Below are 17,765 nucleotides of genomic sequence, written 5' to 3' on the forward strand. Positions count from 1 at the left end.
GAGGAAGGAAGGAAGACCTTTTGACAGGTCAAGGAGAGGGATACCTGGACTACGCTGGTTTAACTGTCCCCACTTATTCCCAAAGAAGCCTGAGAAATGTAGGAAGTTGAGAATCTCTCATTCTAAGAACCTTTGTAAACCAACATGGTGCAGAGAGAAGGAAAGGGCGAGCAGGAAGTCAGGATAATTAAACTGGTTTTTAAAAACCAGTTTAAGCTTGTGAGCTACTGAGCTTCAGTGAGTGGCCTACCACATGGGTTTCTTTGTTCCTACTTGCATTTTATTTGGACCAATGTTTGATTGACCTATATGTTTGTATTATTGTGGGAATGTTGTATTCTTTTGCTCTTCCAAGGGCTTAGAGAAGCATTTTAACTTCACAACAAACCTACAAGGGAGGCTACATCTAAGAGAGACTGGGGGGGGGGGTTTGCCCAGTGGCAATCAGTGGCTTATCTGGGATTTGGAACTGGGTTTCCCACACCCATGCCCAGCACTTTGTATCACATTGGGTTCCTGATCTTGAGGCATGCATACATACCACACGCGAGGCCTGCTCCACTAGTTTGGGACAGAGCCAGGTGCTTGGTAACTGCAGTCATTCCCTGTCCTACTCCAAACACCATATAACATTAATTTGCAGAGCTTTTGTCAGGAATAAACACTTATTTCCCACTTATTTATCAGGCAACAAAATTCTCTTGGTTCAATTTGCATTACACTCGGGGCTCTGATGCAAGCCAGTTTATACACCAAGTAGAAACAAATGGAAAAAAGGTTTTTCATGGAATTTGGGCTCCGTGTGTGTGTTCATATCTGTGTGTGTGAATGCAAAGTTCATGTTACATTTTTGAATGCCCTAAAAAAATCTCCCTGCTTACCGAAAAATAGCTTATCAAGGAGAAGGTTTCATTAAAACCTTTTTCTTGATGTCCTACAAGGAGAACAGCCAAGAGCCTTGTGGCACTTTAAAGACTAAGGGCACAATCCTATGCATATTTAGACAGAAGTCCTACAATGCCCAGCATCTCTCAGGCAGTATGCTGGGAGCTGTAGGACTTATTTCATGCATAGGATTGTGCCCTAACACATTCATTCTGGCAGAAGCTTTGTGGGCCAGAACTCACTTCATTAGATGCATGAAGTGGCTACCTAAGTTGCTTAGGGTGCAATCCTATGGGGATAGGCGGATGACTCCGAACTTGGAGGCGACCGCCTATCCAATGCAGGGCAGGAGAAGCACGGAGGGAATCATTCTGTCTGTGCTTCTCCTGCCCTGCACTTGGGAAGGCGGAGTGGGGGAGGAGGCTCCCAGATGACACATAGGGTGTGTCGTACTGGCATTTCCGCCTTCCCTGCCCTGGAACGCCCCCTGGAACACCCCAATTTGGCCGCTCCGCACTCATCTTCCGAGAGGGGCTTGCGGGCCATTCCATGCTGCCTGCAAGGCAGTGCGGAAGGGGGGAAGGCCAGTTCTCCGGGAACCGACCTTGGAGCGTAGGCTCCAAGGTCGGTTTCCGGAAACCCACATAGCCTATGGCCATCTAGCTGCTGACTAGTGGCCATAGGATTGCTCTCCCCATATATTTACCATGAGTATGAAAAGAGTAGGGGGTTTTACACAGTAAGGCCAAATGGCCAAGGAAGTGCAAATGATAGCAGGCAGTATGTTAATTACTATGCAGAGCTCAAATGATCACAGAATTGAATCAAATTGAATGTAAGATCTAATCAGTATGGGTGTGACCTGCTCTCAGCAAGTGGTTGCTGGTGATGAACAGTCATACATATATATATATATATATATATACACACACACATACACACACACACACACACACATATACACACACACACACACAGAGAGAGAGAGAGAGAGAGAGAGAGAATGAAAAATATTAAAGATAGCCATCCCTTCTTACAAATAAGTTGCAGTGTTTGTTTATTAAGCTATGTTCATCTCATCCTCCTCTCAATACGTCAAAAAGGCACCAGTGGCTGAGTGTTTGGGAAACATGCTAATTTATTTAAACTTCATCCCTTTGATGCATTAATTAAAAATGAATTTATGGCTGACAGCCCTACTTACCATTGGATAGCCATCATTTATCATGTTATGTTTTGTAATTTATCAAAATTTATGGGAGACCTTCAGATGTAGAGGTTTGTGTGCTGGAAATGGATTTTTAAATATATCTTTTATTTAATTAAAAACTATGTGATCCGTAAGAGCTCTATCCTTAAAGGTGGCCTAAAAATAATTTCAAATAAATAAATAAACAAATAAAAGAGGGAGGGAGAAGAAATTCAGGTTGTGCTGGTATGAATGGGTAGATAGAGCAAGTCTATTTTTTTTTACTTTCTATGATGTCCATGTTGCTTTTCTGCCAGGTTTCCTTTCTGCAGCGGGAACACCCACAGCGCCAGGCTCTGACAAGCACTTTCTTCTCTGCCTCTTCCATGGCTTGGTCCCCTGGCTAGCCTCTACAACTCCTTGTGACTCCTCCCCCTGGAGCTCTCTAGAATGAACACAGGAGACAGGTGGGACTAAGCAGGTAAGCAGAAGAAACCACCATCCAGGACACGGGGGATCAACATGATTTCCAGGTGTTGCTTCCTCTTCCTCCAATGTATGCCTTTTTCCATCCCCCCACCCCCTGCCTGCACAGGTTTCTCCTTTCGTCTACCAGGCTGACCTAGCCCAAGGCAACTCTTCATCCCCACACATCTGCCCAGTGTTGCCAGATCAGCCCAGCCCAGCTGCAGCTCACCTCTGCCATGGGAGACATGGCCAACAGCTCAGTGGATTTCTACCCCAAAAACCAGCGGCGAGAGCTGAACCATGCGGGCGGCTTTGGCTGCACCCTGTCGGAGCTGCGCTCCCTCATGGAGCTGCGTGGGGCTGAGGCACTCCAAAAAGTCCAGGAGAGCTACACTGATGTCAACGGGCTCTGCAGGAGACTCAAGACCTCCCCCACCGAAGGTACCAGATTTGTGGGTGTTTGCACATACTTTGTTCTCACATACTTTGAACTGAGGGGTGAGGAACCTCTTTCAGCCTAGCAGAGGCTCTCGGGGGCTGCATTTCAGGGGTGTGCAGGGCTGAAGGCAAAGGGGGGGGAGCCTAAGTCGAAGAGGCGGAGCCAAATACCAAAAATACCAGTAAGTTGTAGTTTCAAGCTCTCATTGCCAGTAACTAAGCCACAGCAGAGGCAGTTCAACCTTTTAGAGTGGTGGTGGTAGGGAAATAGAGGAAGGCCAGCATCTCTTCTCAATCATCCCAGAGTACAGGACATGGAATAATGGGCTCAAGTGACAGGAAGCCAGCTTCCGGCTGAACATCAGGAAAAACTTCCTGACTGTTAGAGCAGTATGACAGTGGAGCCAATTACCTAGGGAGGTGGTGGGCTCTCCCACACTGGAGGCGTTCAAGATGCGGCGTCCAAGCCACCTGTAGGGGATGCTCTGACTTGGATTCCTGCATTGAGCAGGGGGTTGGACTCGATGGCCTTGTAGGCCCCTTCCAACCCTACTATTCTATGATTCTATGATTCTATGAAATGACCCCAAACCAGGAAACCACCAAACAATGGTCAGGGGAAAAGGAGTACGGACTTCTTCACGTGGAGCTTTTATCCTGCTATTGAGATTGGTTTCTCAGGGAAGTTTGTGGGTCCTTTAGATCAGGGGTCCCCAACCCCCGGTCCGCAGACCGGTACCAGTCCATGGCCTGTTAGGGACTGGGCCGCAGTAGGGGTGTGGGAACCCTCCCTTACCTTGGTTCCACGGGGGGAGAGGCGATCCATCCCTCCCCCCGCCCCGGAATCCTTGCCGGCTCCGGCCCTGTTCTTTGCAGTAATAGCCTATTACTGCAAAGAACAGGGACGTAAATGGCGTCCACTATGTGGATGCCATTTGCATCCCAGCAGCTGGGAGCCTGTTCTTTGCAGTAATAGCCTATTACTGCAAAGAATGGGGACGTAAATGGCATCTGCATAGCGGACGCCATTTGTATCCCAGCAGCCAGAAGTCCTCCCGAGCTGGCCAGCAGCTCCGCGACAAGTCCAGGATGGGCAAGGATTCCGGGGGGGAGGGGGGAGGGACAGATCACCCCCCCGCGGACCCAAAGTAAGGAAGGTTCCCACACCCCTACTGTGGCCCGATCCCTCCCCCCCCCCAGTCCGTGGAAAAATTGTCTTCCATGGACCAGTCCCTGGTCCCAAAAAGGTTGGGGACCACTGCTTTAGATGATGTTGTCAACCTCCCGCACTAGATGACCTTTCTCCCATTTTTTAAACAATCAGAGATAATGACCTATCAGATTACAGCGCCTTGAGTTCCCTCCATGAAAAAGGAAAACCTGCAATAAGAGGAGCTAGACCAATGAGACATGGAAGACTCAGATAAAAGGGAGATGGAGGGGGAAAGGGGAGGGGGAGAAGGAAGCATGTGTAAAGGGAATTTGTTGTGGTCTTGCATTTAAAACGGAAGCAGAAAGCCCTGTTTTAAACGTGGGATTTTAGGCTGGTGTAGAGATGTTCTAGGTCCAAGGGAAGGGGATGTGGGCATGCAGGGAAACCCGGAGGGCCGGATTGCAATCCAAGCATGATGGATTTGGCACCTGGGCCTTTGGTTCTATACCTCTGCTTTTAACTAATACCACAGTTCAGATATTCTCCATCCTCTCCATCCTCCAGCTCAAAGCCACTGTAGGAGCTGGCAAAGATCTGGCCCCTGCAAGGATGTTCTAGCAGGCCATTTCCTTGAACTTTCAGCATCATTAAAAAAAAACACAGTAAACTCTCTGGCCCTTTTATTTAGATGACTTATATTTAGGTTCGGTTGTTTTGTGGCCTACTTGGTGTACCATTAAACACCATCTTACATGATAACAACAATGCAGTAATAACCAGCCATGGGGAAAACTACCTCCCCTCCTTCTCTAGAGCTGGGGACTAAACCTTGGGGTGTCCAGATCACTGGTTGTGACTGGATAGATCCTCCTGCCCTGTGAGAGCTGTGAGCAGAACAGAGTGGGCCCTTTCTGTGGTGGCCCCCAAATGGTAGAACACCCTCCCTAGAGAGGTCCACCTGGCGCCTCCTTTTTTTCAATTTTCAACACTAGGCAAAGAACTCCTTATTTTCCCAGGCCTTTTAAACCGCTGCTTGCTTTATTTGTAATAGGTGTATTGCTGCTACATTTTAAAATCTGTTTTTAGTTCTTCACCTATTTATATCTTTTAAATGCTGAATTTTGGTTGCTGCTTTTAAAATAATACTTTTTAATGTGTTTTTTGTTATTTTTTATCACTGGTTGTATTGTGTTTTGCTTTTATTATGTATGTCGCATGAGAGCTTTGGCTATGGAGCAACTAACAAATTGAATAAATGGGACGAAGAAGAACCCAGGGAGCTCACAGGTCACCAGCCTTTCTGCCTGTCCTTGTCCCTGTCTCTTTACAACAATTGTGGTCTAAAGCAGTGGAGGCCTCAATGCCAGTGGGGCTGTGAGTCTGCTCCAGGTTTCAGTCAGAACCAGCCAGAACTCTAAAGGTGCAGAGCACCTTGCGTAGCTCCTTGAGAGTTCTGACTGAAACCTGGAGCGAATTCACCACCTCACTGACATCAGAGCCACCAGCCTCCACTTGTCTGCCCCAGTGTCCGTCTCGAATGCTGTAAAAAGCTTCGCCTGCAAATGTCTACCTATCAAGTTCCTGTTAAAGGTGCAGAAGCAGGCCAAGCTGGTCTTTATTGGGGTGGGGTGAGGGAGTTGGCATCTCAGAGTAACTCTCAGCTGCTGTTTCGTCATTTTAAGCTCTGGATTTACTGGTGTTGTTGGGTGGGTGAGGCTCTTGTTATGGAAATGTGTATTATTTCACTACTTCAAAAGTGGTGATCCAGCCCTGCTGCTCAACCAGCCAGGAGGGGCCTGGACATGTGCCCCAAATAGGGTGGCCATGTGTCCTACTTGTGTTTGAAGAGTTGTCTGAGGACCAGTCCTCCAGTTGAAGGGCTGTCCAGTCCAAGTCTGGTTTAAAGAAAAAGGAGATTGAGGGCCTTGAAGTTGCCTATCAACTTTAGCACTGGATAGCAGCCTGAGGTCTTCTGGCCACAGTCATTTACAGAGAGAGAGAGAGAGAGAGGTGTAAAGCAGCACAACAGCAAAGCAATAAAGACGAGGGCGGAAGGTGAAACCTTTAGCTCAAAATATACAAATTTTATTTAAATCTGTGTCTTTTGTCCTCTTTTGGGGGCAATACATAACTAATCACCCTAGCCTCAAAATCCAACTGCTCACTGGCAAGTCTCATAAAACGGATAGAATCTGAGCATCCCAGTCCCGGTTTCCTCATATTCTAACCCAATAACTCTCTCAGAACTGAAACTGTCCCTCTAGTCTGGCCCAGAATAGTCTAACCCCATGGAAAACAAATTATGGCTGTGTTGTTAAATCAATTAATCAGCTAGATCAGTTGATTTAAAAACGTTAAGCTGCAGTCCTATACATGGGAGTACGTTTCATTGGACTCAATGGATTTACACCTGAGTTGACATGTGAACCACCCTGAGAGCTTCAGCTATTGGGCAGTATAGAAATGAAATGAATAAATAAATGCATAAGGTTGTACTGTTAGTCAATTTAAAAAGTGCCCTTGATTAAATATACAGCACATTTTAAAAAAAGTATAATGCAAGTACTTATAAAACTGCAGATAACAAGGGCCATCTTCAAAGAAGCATTTCCCCCTTTCTCTCACCATCAGGTGGGCAATGATTCTTCTAAGTCACCTCTGACAGCACATGGGTGTGTTATGTAACAGTATGCTTCTTAGTGCAGAAATATTGTTTTTACTGTGATGCAAATACGTGCAAATTTAACTGATAGATTAAGCTACTAAAGCCCATATGATTAAAATGTCTATAGGAAAGGTTCCTCCTGTGCAAGCACCAGGTCATTACTGACCCCTAGAGGGATGCCGCTTTCACTGGCGTTTTCGTGGCAGACTATAGCGGGGTGGTTTGCCATTGCCTTCCCCAGTCGTGACTACCTTTCCCCCAGCAAGCTGGGTACTCATTTTACCAACCTCGGAAGGATGGAGGGCTGAGTTGACCTGAGCCGGCTACCCAAGACCCAGCTTCCGCTGGGATCGAACTCAGGTCATGGGGAGAGTTTCGGTTGCAATACTGCCGCCTACCACTCTGGCAACCCTGGGGGGGAAAACAGGCCCAAGTACAAACATACACAAGTCATCCTTCCTTTCCCAAAGGATCATGGGGAATGTATTTCATTTTAGAAGTCCAGGTATGTGTGGGTCGCTCATGTGTCATCACTACTAGCAAGAGCTGCCAGGAGATGGGGGGGTGGGCAGAAGGCAGATGGTGGAGGCGAAGCAGCTTGAAGCTTCCCAAAGTGTTTGAGGGGGTATGGCTATGTATTCAGTATATCTACTACACAGCCATGTGTTTCCTGCAATCCTGCTCTGGAACAAAATGGCCAAAGAGCGCGGGGTTGTGTCTGTGGTGCGCGTGTCTCGGTAAAAGGAACAGCACCATCCCAGTCTTCCTTCTGTCACTTTAAGGATATCTGGGTTGCCTCTGAGGCGGTACCTGGCCAGTGGTACACTGGGCTCCATGACAAAAGAAAACAGCGTGGTTTATAGCCCTGTGAAGTGTTTCCATGGGGACTAATTTAGACTATTTCTCCTAAGTATTTCTTTCTCTTCCTCTGTTCAGCTTATTTGGCAGGTTTCTCTCTGAGAAAAATGTATTTATTTGGCATGCTGAGGATTGGCAAACAGCACTTTGGGAAATGATGCCCAATGTCCCTGCTGTAAAAAAATAAAATAAAAGGGCGGGGCGGGGCAGACAGCACTCTGTCTCTGCCTATTCCTGCTCCACTACATCACTGTATGCTCTACAAACAATTAAAAAAAACAGTTCATGACACTCAGCCAAGGAGCCATGGGAAGTGTGGTTTTTCTGATACTATGAATGAAGAATTATCAGTAGTCTCACAGTAGAAGCTGTGGCAGTTAAGCCACTTACAAATTGGTTTACATTTGCCATGTATAACACGTCCTTGCTCACTTTCCTTCCCCGGTAGGAGTACACTGGCAGTTGCAGCTTCCATCTGGCCCCATGGCTTCCCTTGCAAGATGATTCTCTGGACAAAGGTCCACCTTGTTCAACGGCAGGGCCTTTGTCTTATACAAGGTGCCTCACTCACAGTTGTGATGTAGCCAGTTCTGAAGGGTGGCAACTGTTTTAACCAAGCGTAAGCTACCTGGTGCTTTCCAAATATTTTGGGACTACAGCTCCCATAATTCCTGGCCATTGGCCATGCTGGCTAGGCTGATGGCAATTGTAGCCCCAAGTAGCTGGAGGACACCAGGATGCCTACCTCTGGTGTGTCAATCATCAGGCATTATTCAGACCCTTTAAACCAGGGGTGCAGAACCACCAACATAGATGGCTTTAAAAGGGGATTAGATTAGACCAGTTCATGGTGGATAAGGCCATTAATGGCTACTAGTCATGAATCATGATGGTCCTTCAGGATGAGAGAGACCCTGCCTCTTAATACCAGTTACTGGGAACTACAGGAGAAGTCTGTTGTCCTGTTGTCCTGCTTGTGGGCTTCTCATGGGCATCTGGCTGGCCACTCTGGGAAACAAAATGCTAGAATAGGTAGGCATTTGGCCTGATCCAGCAGGTCTCCCCTTATGTTCTTATGGTGCTGAGATGCAGCTGCTTCTGGATTGTGAAACAATATCATCCGTTTATTACAGTTTGTTTAAGCCATTGGCCCATCTTAGACTGATGGGCAAGTCTTCGTGACAATTTATGGGTTTAATTATAGTGAATCACTTTTTCGTGATTATTATTAGTGTTATTTGTAATCTAATTGAAGTTCATCTGTTTAGTCCATTCTGAGTTGCATTTGCAACTCAGAAGTAAAAGTGACTGTTGCTGCTGGAGGCATAAACATTGGAAATTGATTCATGTTTTGTAAATTTCTGATTTTCTGATTTTCGCAAGTGTTGTTTCCTTTTGCAGAGAGGCAGAGATAATAGGGTTGAGGTCAAGGTACTTTACTGCTGAAAAACAAATGCGGGCATTATGACATCAGAGATGCACACTGTCCTGTGCACAGACTTGGAAGTAAGTCCCATTAAGCTCACTCCCATTCAATCCCTACATGCAGAAAAGTAGCATGCAGAGACTCTACCTCATGACTGTACCACTTCATCCCCAAGTCAGCATAATAGACTGTACCACTTCAGTTTGTGGGCAAAGGATATAATTTTCTGAATGTTCTCCTACCAAAAATAAAACTTGTGGGTCAACCCATTTTTTGCATGCTACGTTTCTACTTGCAGGGATTTCTTTATTATTATTATTTTACTTAGGAGAGCATTACAAATGTGATCCATTACTTGCAGTCAGAAGTGGCACTGTCCATGCTGCCGCCTCATAACTCTACCACCTCACCCTGCCCTGCCTTCATTCTGGTAAATGAGTAGTTCATGCTTTGGTAGCTACTGTTTCTGGAAGGCTTGGGGAATGATTTCGCTAAAACTGGGGGAAGTTGGGGTAGGGCTTGTGGATTTCTTTAAGGGCCCCCTATCTCCCCCCCTCCGCAATTGAGCATTGGGTTCTCCGCTGTTGGAGACCGCGCTAGACTTGATGAACACAACACAGGCAGTTCTTAGGCTGCTGTGACCTTTGACATGCGATCCACTGCAGGGCTGGCCCTACCATGCTTAGGGAGAGTGAGGTGGCTGTCTCAGGTGGTAGATGCTGGTTGTGGCAGTGGCGGCAAAGGCCAGAGCCAGCTCAAGTAATTTTTCTGCCTGAGGCAAACAACAAGATGGTCCTCCCCCGCAACCCCCGTATCCCATTCCAAGTCTATAAGCTGACCGGAGTGGCAGCTGAATCTTACTTCCACCACATTGGTGACAGGACAGCATTCTCACAGTACCCGAGGGCAGCAGGCTAGCTTGGAGGGCAAAGTTCTGTCCCTCCAACACCTCAGCACCATTCTCCCCCAGCATCAGGGCCAGCCCAAGACATTGTGCTCCCTGACACAAAGGACAAGATGGCAACCCCTGCCCGCCATTCCACCTACAGAAGCCAACTGGACGGGCAGCTGAATCTTACTTCAACACTAGTGATGGGAGGCTAGCTCAGGGGCGCGGGGCGGAGTGCCTGGGACACACAGCTCTGTCCTCCCATACAGAGGAACAGCCAGAGAAATGCTGCTGCCCCCTGCACACCACCCCGCATCTGCAGCCTGAGGCAACTGCCTCACTCTGCCTTATAGTAGAGGCAAGTCCTGTTCTAGGCCCAATACAAAGTACATTAATTCTTAAAGTCCGAAACAGCTTGGTGCCAGCTTACCTGAAGTGTTGTCCCCTCCATATATATCTTCTCATACATTTAGATCTTCTTCAGATGCCTGTCTCCAGGTGTCCCCGCCAAGTGAGGTGAGGCAGTTGGCCACTAGGGAGAGGGCATTCTCAGTGGTGGTGCCCCAGTTTTGGGATGTTTTGTTAATGGGCAGTTTACAAATTAGTTAAACAAACAAATAAACAAATAAAGGGAGCTGTATACTGTGCAGGGCCTATGCTTCCTAAGTTAGCCTGCTGCCCTCAGGTTTGGCAGAGAACGTTGTCCCATTGCCAAAGTTGAAGAAAGATTCAACTGCCAGTCTGGTTGGCTTTTGTACATTGAATGGGAGGGCGCCCCATCTTGTTCTTTGCTTCAGGCAGCAAATTGAGTCCCAGTACTGGGAAAAAGGCAGGATATAAAGATGATGATGTTGATGTTGATGTCTTGGGCTGACCCTCTCACTGCTTATTTTCATGAGCACAGATAACGCAAGGGTGGGAGAAAATGGCGTGGGAGGACATGTCACTGCTGTGTTTGGGTGGGGTCATAGCTTGGATGGGAGAACCACACTTGTTAGAAGCCCCATGTGATTTTCAACTAATAGACCCCCCCCACACACACACACACTTTAAAACCAAACTTTTAATGGGCCCCCTCTCATGTTATATTTATCGGGTTGGATTAGGGATGTATGGATTTTGTAAAATCCTTTCCATCTGCATTTCTCAGATCGTCAGGTGCCTTTTGCTCTGTCATCTGCTCATTGATGGAATCGAATTGTTCCCAATTTCCTAAATTTGCACAAATTGATATTTATGCACATTTGCACTTGCGAAAATGTGAAAATACCCCCCCTCCCATGTGCATTTCATGCTTTAGCCTATGAGGGAAAAGCACATTTTCAGTTTTATTTTTCTACAACTAAAAGCATAAAATTCTGGAAAGTTAAAAAAAAACACCAGTCCACAAGTCCACAGAATCTATGCATCTCAGGGAAAAGCAGGTCGGATTCCTAGAAATCTGAACGCATTTCATTCCGTTGTGGATTTCTCTGATGCCCCTTGGTTGGATCCAGATTGAGTCATGACTAGTGTAAGTTCGATTGATTTCAGTGGGTCTGCTCTGACTAAACCTGGATCCAAACGGTAGCTGCTGCAATGGGGGCCCCTTCCTGAGCCAAATGGCAGGGCACAGGGCAACAGCTCCCCACCAACACGGCCCTGGGCTTCTCAGGTTACCCAAGTAGTGCTGAAAGGAGCCAGATGGCAGCAGCTCCTACGGGAGGTGGCTAACTGACCACATGGGGGATGCTGGCATTGCTGCCCCGCCTGCAGCAGCTTGGAATCGGAGTGCAACAGTGCTGGCTGTAACGGTGTGACAGGTTGCTACAGACACAGCTGCCTGTCTATGAGGCCAGTGGAGGCTGGTGGGCGTAATGTCAGTGGGGCTGTGCATTTGCTCTGGGTTTCAGTCAGAACTGGCCAGAACGCTAGAGGAGCTATCCAAGGTGCTGAGCCCATTTTGGTTCAGAGTTCTGACTGGTTCTACTGAAGCCCAGAGCAGAATCACAGCCCCACTGACATTGGACCCACCAGCCTCCACTGCATGAGGCTACAGTCCCCGATCAGCCAGTTTCTAACCAGGGATGTGTAGGGTCACGCTCGCTAGAACACAAGCATAAGATAGAGCAGCCTTCCCCAACCTCTAGATGTGTTGGACTGCAACTCCCATCATCCCCAGCCAGCATGCCCCATGCTGAATTGGGAATGCGCGATACAATCTAATCAATGGAATGTTGCTCTAGCTTCCATAAGTTCTATTTCTGTACATTTACAATTGAGCCCTGATTCAGCAAAAATTGGTGTTTCGTGTATAGTGAACACAGCAGAGACTTGTGAAGAAGAAGCTGGCTGGCTCCGCTAGATGCTGGCAGTGTAATGTGGACAATGCCTCATATGATGTGGGCATGTCCTGTTGATCACCACAAGCCACGGCCTCTTATGCTGATGCCCAGCCTCTGGTATGTCTAAGGGGCGGGCACAGCACATTGAAGCAGAACAAAGGAGGCAGAGCTTCTCAACACGTGCATGGTATATTTATCTACCTCACTCACCAGCTACCAAAGTCAACCCTGAGGTTAGGGGATAGGACTTCCATTTTCAGAAGGCATTTTTTTTGGGGGGGGGGAGGGCAGATGGAGGAGCCCCAGCAAAGTATTTGTTGTTGTTGTCGTCATCGTCAAAGACCGGAGCCCGGGCAACTGTTAATGTCCTTATCGGCCACCGTGGGTTTGGGTCTTGATGCGTGGTTCGGATCTTGAGATGTTCGTGTCTCAATATTTGGGCATTGGATCTTGATGTGTGGGTTCAGGTCTTGAGATGTTCAGGTCTTGAGATGTGGACATCAGGTCTTGATGTGTGGGTTCAGGTCTTGAGATGATCAGGTCTCGATATGTGGACATCGGGTCTTGATGCGTGGGTTCGGATCTTGAGATGTTCAGGTCTCGATATGTGGGCATCGGGTCTTGATGCATGGGTTCGGGTCTTGAGATGTTCGGGTCTCGATATGTGGACATCGGGTCTTGTTGCGTGGGTTCGGGTCTTGAGTTGTTTGGGTCTCGATATGTGGACATCGGGTCTTGATGCGTGGGTTAGGGTCTTGAGATGTTCAGGTCTCGATATGTGGGCATCGGGTCTTGATGTGTCCATGCTTGTGTCCCTCTTCTCTCCCTCTAGGAAAAGCGAGCGGGCATCTTTCTTTGCACCCTGTAAGGGTCCTTGCCTCCAAGCGTGTGGGGGAGGTAGTGCTGTCTGACAGGTCCCTGTCAGCAGCTGGAGGATTCGGAGCAGACGGGTTCAGCCGTCCGCTTGCCTGCCTGCCTCCATCTCTCCCTCTGCCGCTTTCCCCTTGAATTGTCCTTGAGGTTGCGGCAGCGGTGGCAGCAGCAGCCAGGACTGTCTCTCTCTCTGCTGCAGGGAGCTGCAGCCTCCTTTCCCATCACACAGAGAGGGGGAAGCGAGGGGGGACCTGGCCAGTGAGAGGAAAGGGCAGCAGGGGAGACGAGTGCATAGGGGGAAGGGGTGGGGGAGCGAGTCTTCTGGGAGTAGGGGAGAGAAACAGGCAAACCAAAGAGCAGCCAGAATGCTTGGTTGCCAGGCTGTCGCCAAGCAAAACCAGGCTTCCAGGCTCCTGTATCTTTAATCGGGTTGAAGAGGGAACTTTGGACAGTGCCGCTTTCTTTCAACCCATGTGACGCAAGCCGGCCCTGCTGACATTCCCTCTTCTCCCCAGCTTCTAAATGGGCTGGAGGGGAGCCAAAAAATGGAAGCCGAATCCTGACAAGGTAGAGGCACTGTAGGTAGGTGGTTCCCAGGTCCGAGGAGTTGGTGTGAGGTTGCACTCCTCCCAAAGACAGAGCCGCCGCATGGCTGAAGGGTGCTCTTAGAACCGACACTTGAGGCCAAAGTGGCTTCGGGGGCCCAGAGCACTTTTTACTGGTTTCAGATGGCTAGTCGGCAATGGCCTTTCCTGGAGAGGAATAGCTGGCCTTGGGTGACCTCCAGCTTGGATTAGCGCAATGCAGGGGTGGGAACCCTCTTCCGCTCTCAGGCCCACATAGCCTCCGGAAAAGCACTGCTGAGGCTGCAGGCCAGCTGTGGGTGGGGCCACAGCCACAGCGGGCATGAGGCCTTCAATGTGCTTGCCCATCCATTCGCTCCCTCCGGCACACTCCCATACACCCACACACATAAAGGGTCTTAAACATGGGGCCTGCCCTTGGAAACAGCTCCAACTAGTACAGAATCCAGCTTCTAGAATTCTAGCTGGTTTGCCTAGGTCAGGGGAGCTCGAACCCCTTCCGCCCCAAGGGCTGAATTCAATTTCAGATAGTCTCTCAGGGGCCATGTTCCAGTGGTGGGCGGGGCAAAGATAAAAGGGGCGGGGCCAAGGATACCAGCATATTTTAGGTTAGAGCTCTCACTGCCAGTAACTAAGCCTTAGGAGGGGCATTTCAACCCTTTGGAATGGCGGAAAAGCCCTGCAAAAGTCAGGGAAGCACAAAACAATTGGCAGTTGAGAGAAAGGGCTGTGGCCAAGTGAAGGGGCTGTGGCCACCTGGACAACCCCAGAGGGCCAGATTTGGACCCCAGGGAGGCTGGATTTGGCCCACAGGCCTGAGCTTCAACACCTCTGTCCTAGGTGGAACCATCTTACATCATTTCCAATTGGCTGCACATTCACTCCTAAATCTAATTCAAGGTGCTGGTACGTACCTTTAAAGCCCTAAATGGCTTGGGGCCCAAATATCTGAAAACGTACCTCCTCCCATATCAACTTGGTTGTGCATTAAAATGGTTAGCAGAGGCCCATCTATAAGAAAAGGGCATTTTTAATCTCTGCAAGAGAGAAGGGCCTTCTCTGTAGTGGCACCCTGATGTCGGAATGCTCTCCCATGGGAGGTAGGCCTGGCACTCGTGCTGTACTCTTTTCAGCTCCTGCTTCTCTCCAGGCAATTTAAATTTGTATTTGTAGATGGTTGAAATATTTTGTATAACTCTCATGGTTGCTGTATTAGTGTCTGGTTTTCAATTGTTTTATTGTATTAAATTTTTGTGTATACCGCCCTGAAATCTTTTTTGCACAAAAGGTGTAGTGTATTTTTAAAATACATACATAATACTAAAGATAGAGGAGCCTTGTCTCCCTTTGCTTCTTGCTGGTCAGCCTTTGGTCTGGTGAAAATACCACCCCACCCCCGGTTTCTTTTTCCACACAGGAGAAAAGATAGAAAGTGGGAAACAAGCAACGTGGGGAGATGGGATTTTGATCAGCAAAATAGCACCACCCCTCCCCACTGCTTCTCCGGTCAAGCACCTACACACACACGCACATGTACACACACACATGGCTGGATTTCATGGGAGGGGGAGGGAAGTTCAGGAGACTGTGGGCCTTTCATGTCATGTCTGATTGGGCCTCTGGAGCACTTTTCCATACAGGAGGCTTATTTTACCTTTATGAGAGGTATACTACTGACCCACCTTACAGGCCTATTGTAAGATTTCCTGAGATACTATATGGAAAGTGCTTTGAACACTTGATGGATATGTACAAAATCATTTTGTCTTCCATTGTTGTTGTTACACAGCGCAATCCTCTGAATGTTTACTCAGAAGTAAGTCCCACTGTGTGTTCAGTGGGGGCACTCCATAGCAAGTGCATTTAGGATTGCAGTCCCCTTATATGATGGGCAGCCATATGTCATACTATACTGAGGGCTGCAAAGCAGGACACGTGGCTACTTTACATGGCTCTACTTGCCTGTCCAGTCCAAGTCCAGTTTAAAGATCAAGAACCATAAGAAGGGAGCACAGGAAGGGGCCTTGGAGTTGCCCATCAACAGACAGCCCCTAGGCAGCCCTGGAACCAGTCAGACACACAGGTTACCTGGTCACACTCTGGTGAGATGTGTTGTATTTCTATTTAAATTACAGCATTTTTTCTAGATTTGCATCTACATATATAAATCTGCATATGGCCATGTTATGCAAATCGTAGCTCTCTTCTGCCCTCGTTTTTTGGTGACAGGTAAACAGCCATTACAGCACCATCAATGCATATTTTAACAAAATGTGGAACTATGTGCTGGGGGGGGGGGAGGGTCGCCACCTTTTTTTTTACCAGCCCTTGCTCCTGTGACTTTAAAACAGCTTTTTCTGCCCAGAGGAGCAGGTACTGTTTCTCTCCATGCTGTGAGATCGCCACTTGCTAATTGCTGCGCAACAAACTTCTGTTAAAGATACAGGGACAGGCCAGAGTTTTTTCCTGAGCAGTTGGCAACTCAGAGAGGGAGCTGTTTGCATGGACTGTAGAAACAGCATATTGTGAAGTGCTTTGGCACAGGTGGGGACAAAACAACTCTGCTGTATCGGGGTAAAAGATGACACTGGGTATTATAGAGAGATATTGGCAGGTAGCTGTGCTGACTAAAGAAACTTTACCTTGTGCTACTTTGTTGTTGTTGTTCAGTTGTTCAGTCGTGTCCGACTCTTCGTGACCCCATGGACCATAGCACGCATGGCCTTCCTGTCCTGCGCTCTCTCCCGGAGCGTGCTCAAGTTCATATTCATTGCATCGGTGATGCTATCTAGCCATCTCATCCTCTGCCGTCCCCTTCTCCTTTGGCCTTCAGTCTTTCCCAGCATCAGGGACTTTTCCAGTGAGTTTTCTCTTCGCATTAGGTGGCCAAAATATTTGAGCTTCAGCTTCAGTATCTGTCGTTCCAATGAGCACTCAGGGTTGATTTCCTTTAGGATGGACTGATTTGACCTCCTTGCAGTCCAGGGGACTCATAAGAGTCTTCTCCAGCACCACAGTTCGAACGCAACGATTCTTCGGCGCTCAGCCTTCCTTATAGTCCAGCTCTCACAGCCATACATTACTACTGGGAAAACCATAGCTTTGATTAGACGGACCTTTGTCGGCAAGGTGATGTCTCTGCTTCTTACTATGCTGTCTAGGTTTGCCATAGCTTTCCTCCCAAGGAGCAAGCGTCTTTTAATTTCATGGCTACAGTCACCGTCTGCAGTGATCTTGGAGCCCAAGAAAGTAAAATCTGTCACAGCTTCCATTTCTTCCCCTTCTATATGCCAGGAAGTGATGGGGCCAGATGCCATGATCTTAGTTTTTTTAATGTTGAGTTTCAAACCAGCTTTTGCACTCTCCTCTTTCACCCTCAACAAGAGGCTCTTGAGATCCTCTTCGCTTTCTGCCATTAGGGTGGTATCGTCTGCATATCGGAGGTTGTTGATAATTCTCCCAGCAATCTTAATTCCGACCTGTGATTCATCCAACCCGGCATTTCTCATGATGTACTCTGCATATAAGTTAAATAAGCAGGGTGACAATATGCAGCCTTGTTGTACTCCTTTCCCAATTTTGAACCACTTGGTTGTTCCATGTCTGGTTCTTACTGTTGCTTCTTGACCCTCGTACAGGTTTCTCAGGAGACAGGTAAGGTGGTCTGGTACTCCCATCACTTTAAGAATTTGCCAGAGTTTGTTGTGATCCACACAATCAAAGGCTTTAGCGTAGTCAATGAAGCAGAAATAGACGTTTTTCTGGAATTCTCTTGCTTTCTCCATGATGCAGCGAATGTTGGCGATTTGATCTCTAGTTCCTCTGCCTCTTCGAAACCCAGCTTGTACTTCCGGTAGTTCTCGGTTCGCATACTGCTGAAGCCTAGCTTGTAGGATTTTGAGCATCACCTTGCTGGCATGTGAAATGAGCGCAATTGTGCGGTAGTTTGAGCGCTCTTTGGAATTGCCCTTCTTTGGAATTGGAATGTAAACTGACCTTTTCCAGTCTTGCGG

General features: G+C 47.9%; 1 protein-coding gene across 3 annotated transcripts in view; it reads left to right on the plus strand.

The window, feature by feature from the left end:
* The first annotated feature begins 2,391 nt into the window (after nt 1–2,391).
* ATP2B3 (ATPase plasma membrane Ca2+ transporting 3) overlaps nt 2,392–17,765 on the plus strand; it is an 85,223-nt gene continuing 69,849 nt past the window's right edge. For 2 of the 3 annotated variants that reach the window (XM_084836022.1, XM_084836024.1), the window contains exon 1: nt 2,779–2,983. In XM_084836022.1, the coding sequence (XP_084692148.1) occupies nt 2,779–2,983 (205 nt within the window). Of the gene's footprint in view, nt 2,556–2,669; nt 2,984–17,765 lie in introns of those variants that run through there. The other variant, XM_084836023.1, reaches the window with a different exon arrangement.

Source organism: Heloderma suspectum, chromosome 2 (genome assembly GCF_057233095.1).
Source record: "Heloderma suspectum isolate Gila_16-S chromosome 2, 16-S_ref, whole genome shotgun sequence".
NCBI classification, from domain to species: domain Eukaryota; kingdom Metazoa; phylum Chordata; class Lepidosauria; order Squamata; family Helodermatidae; genus Heloderma; species Heloderma suspectum.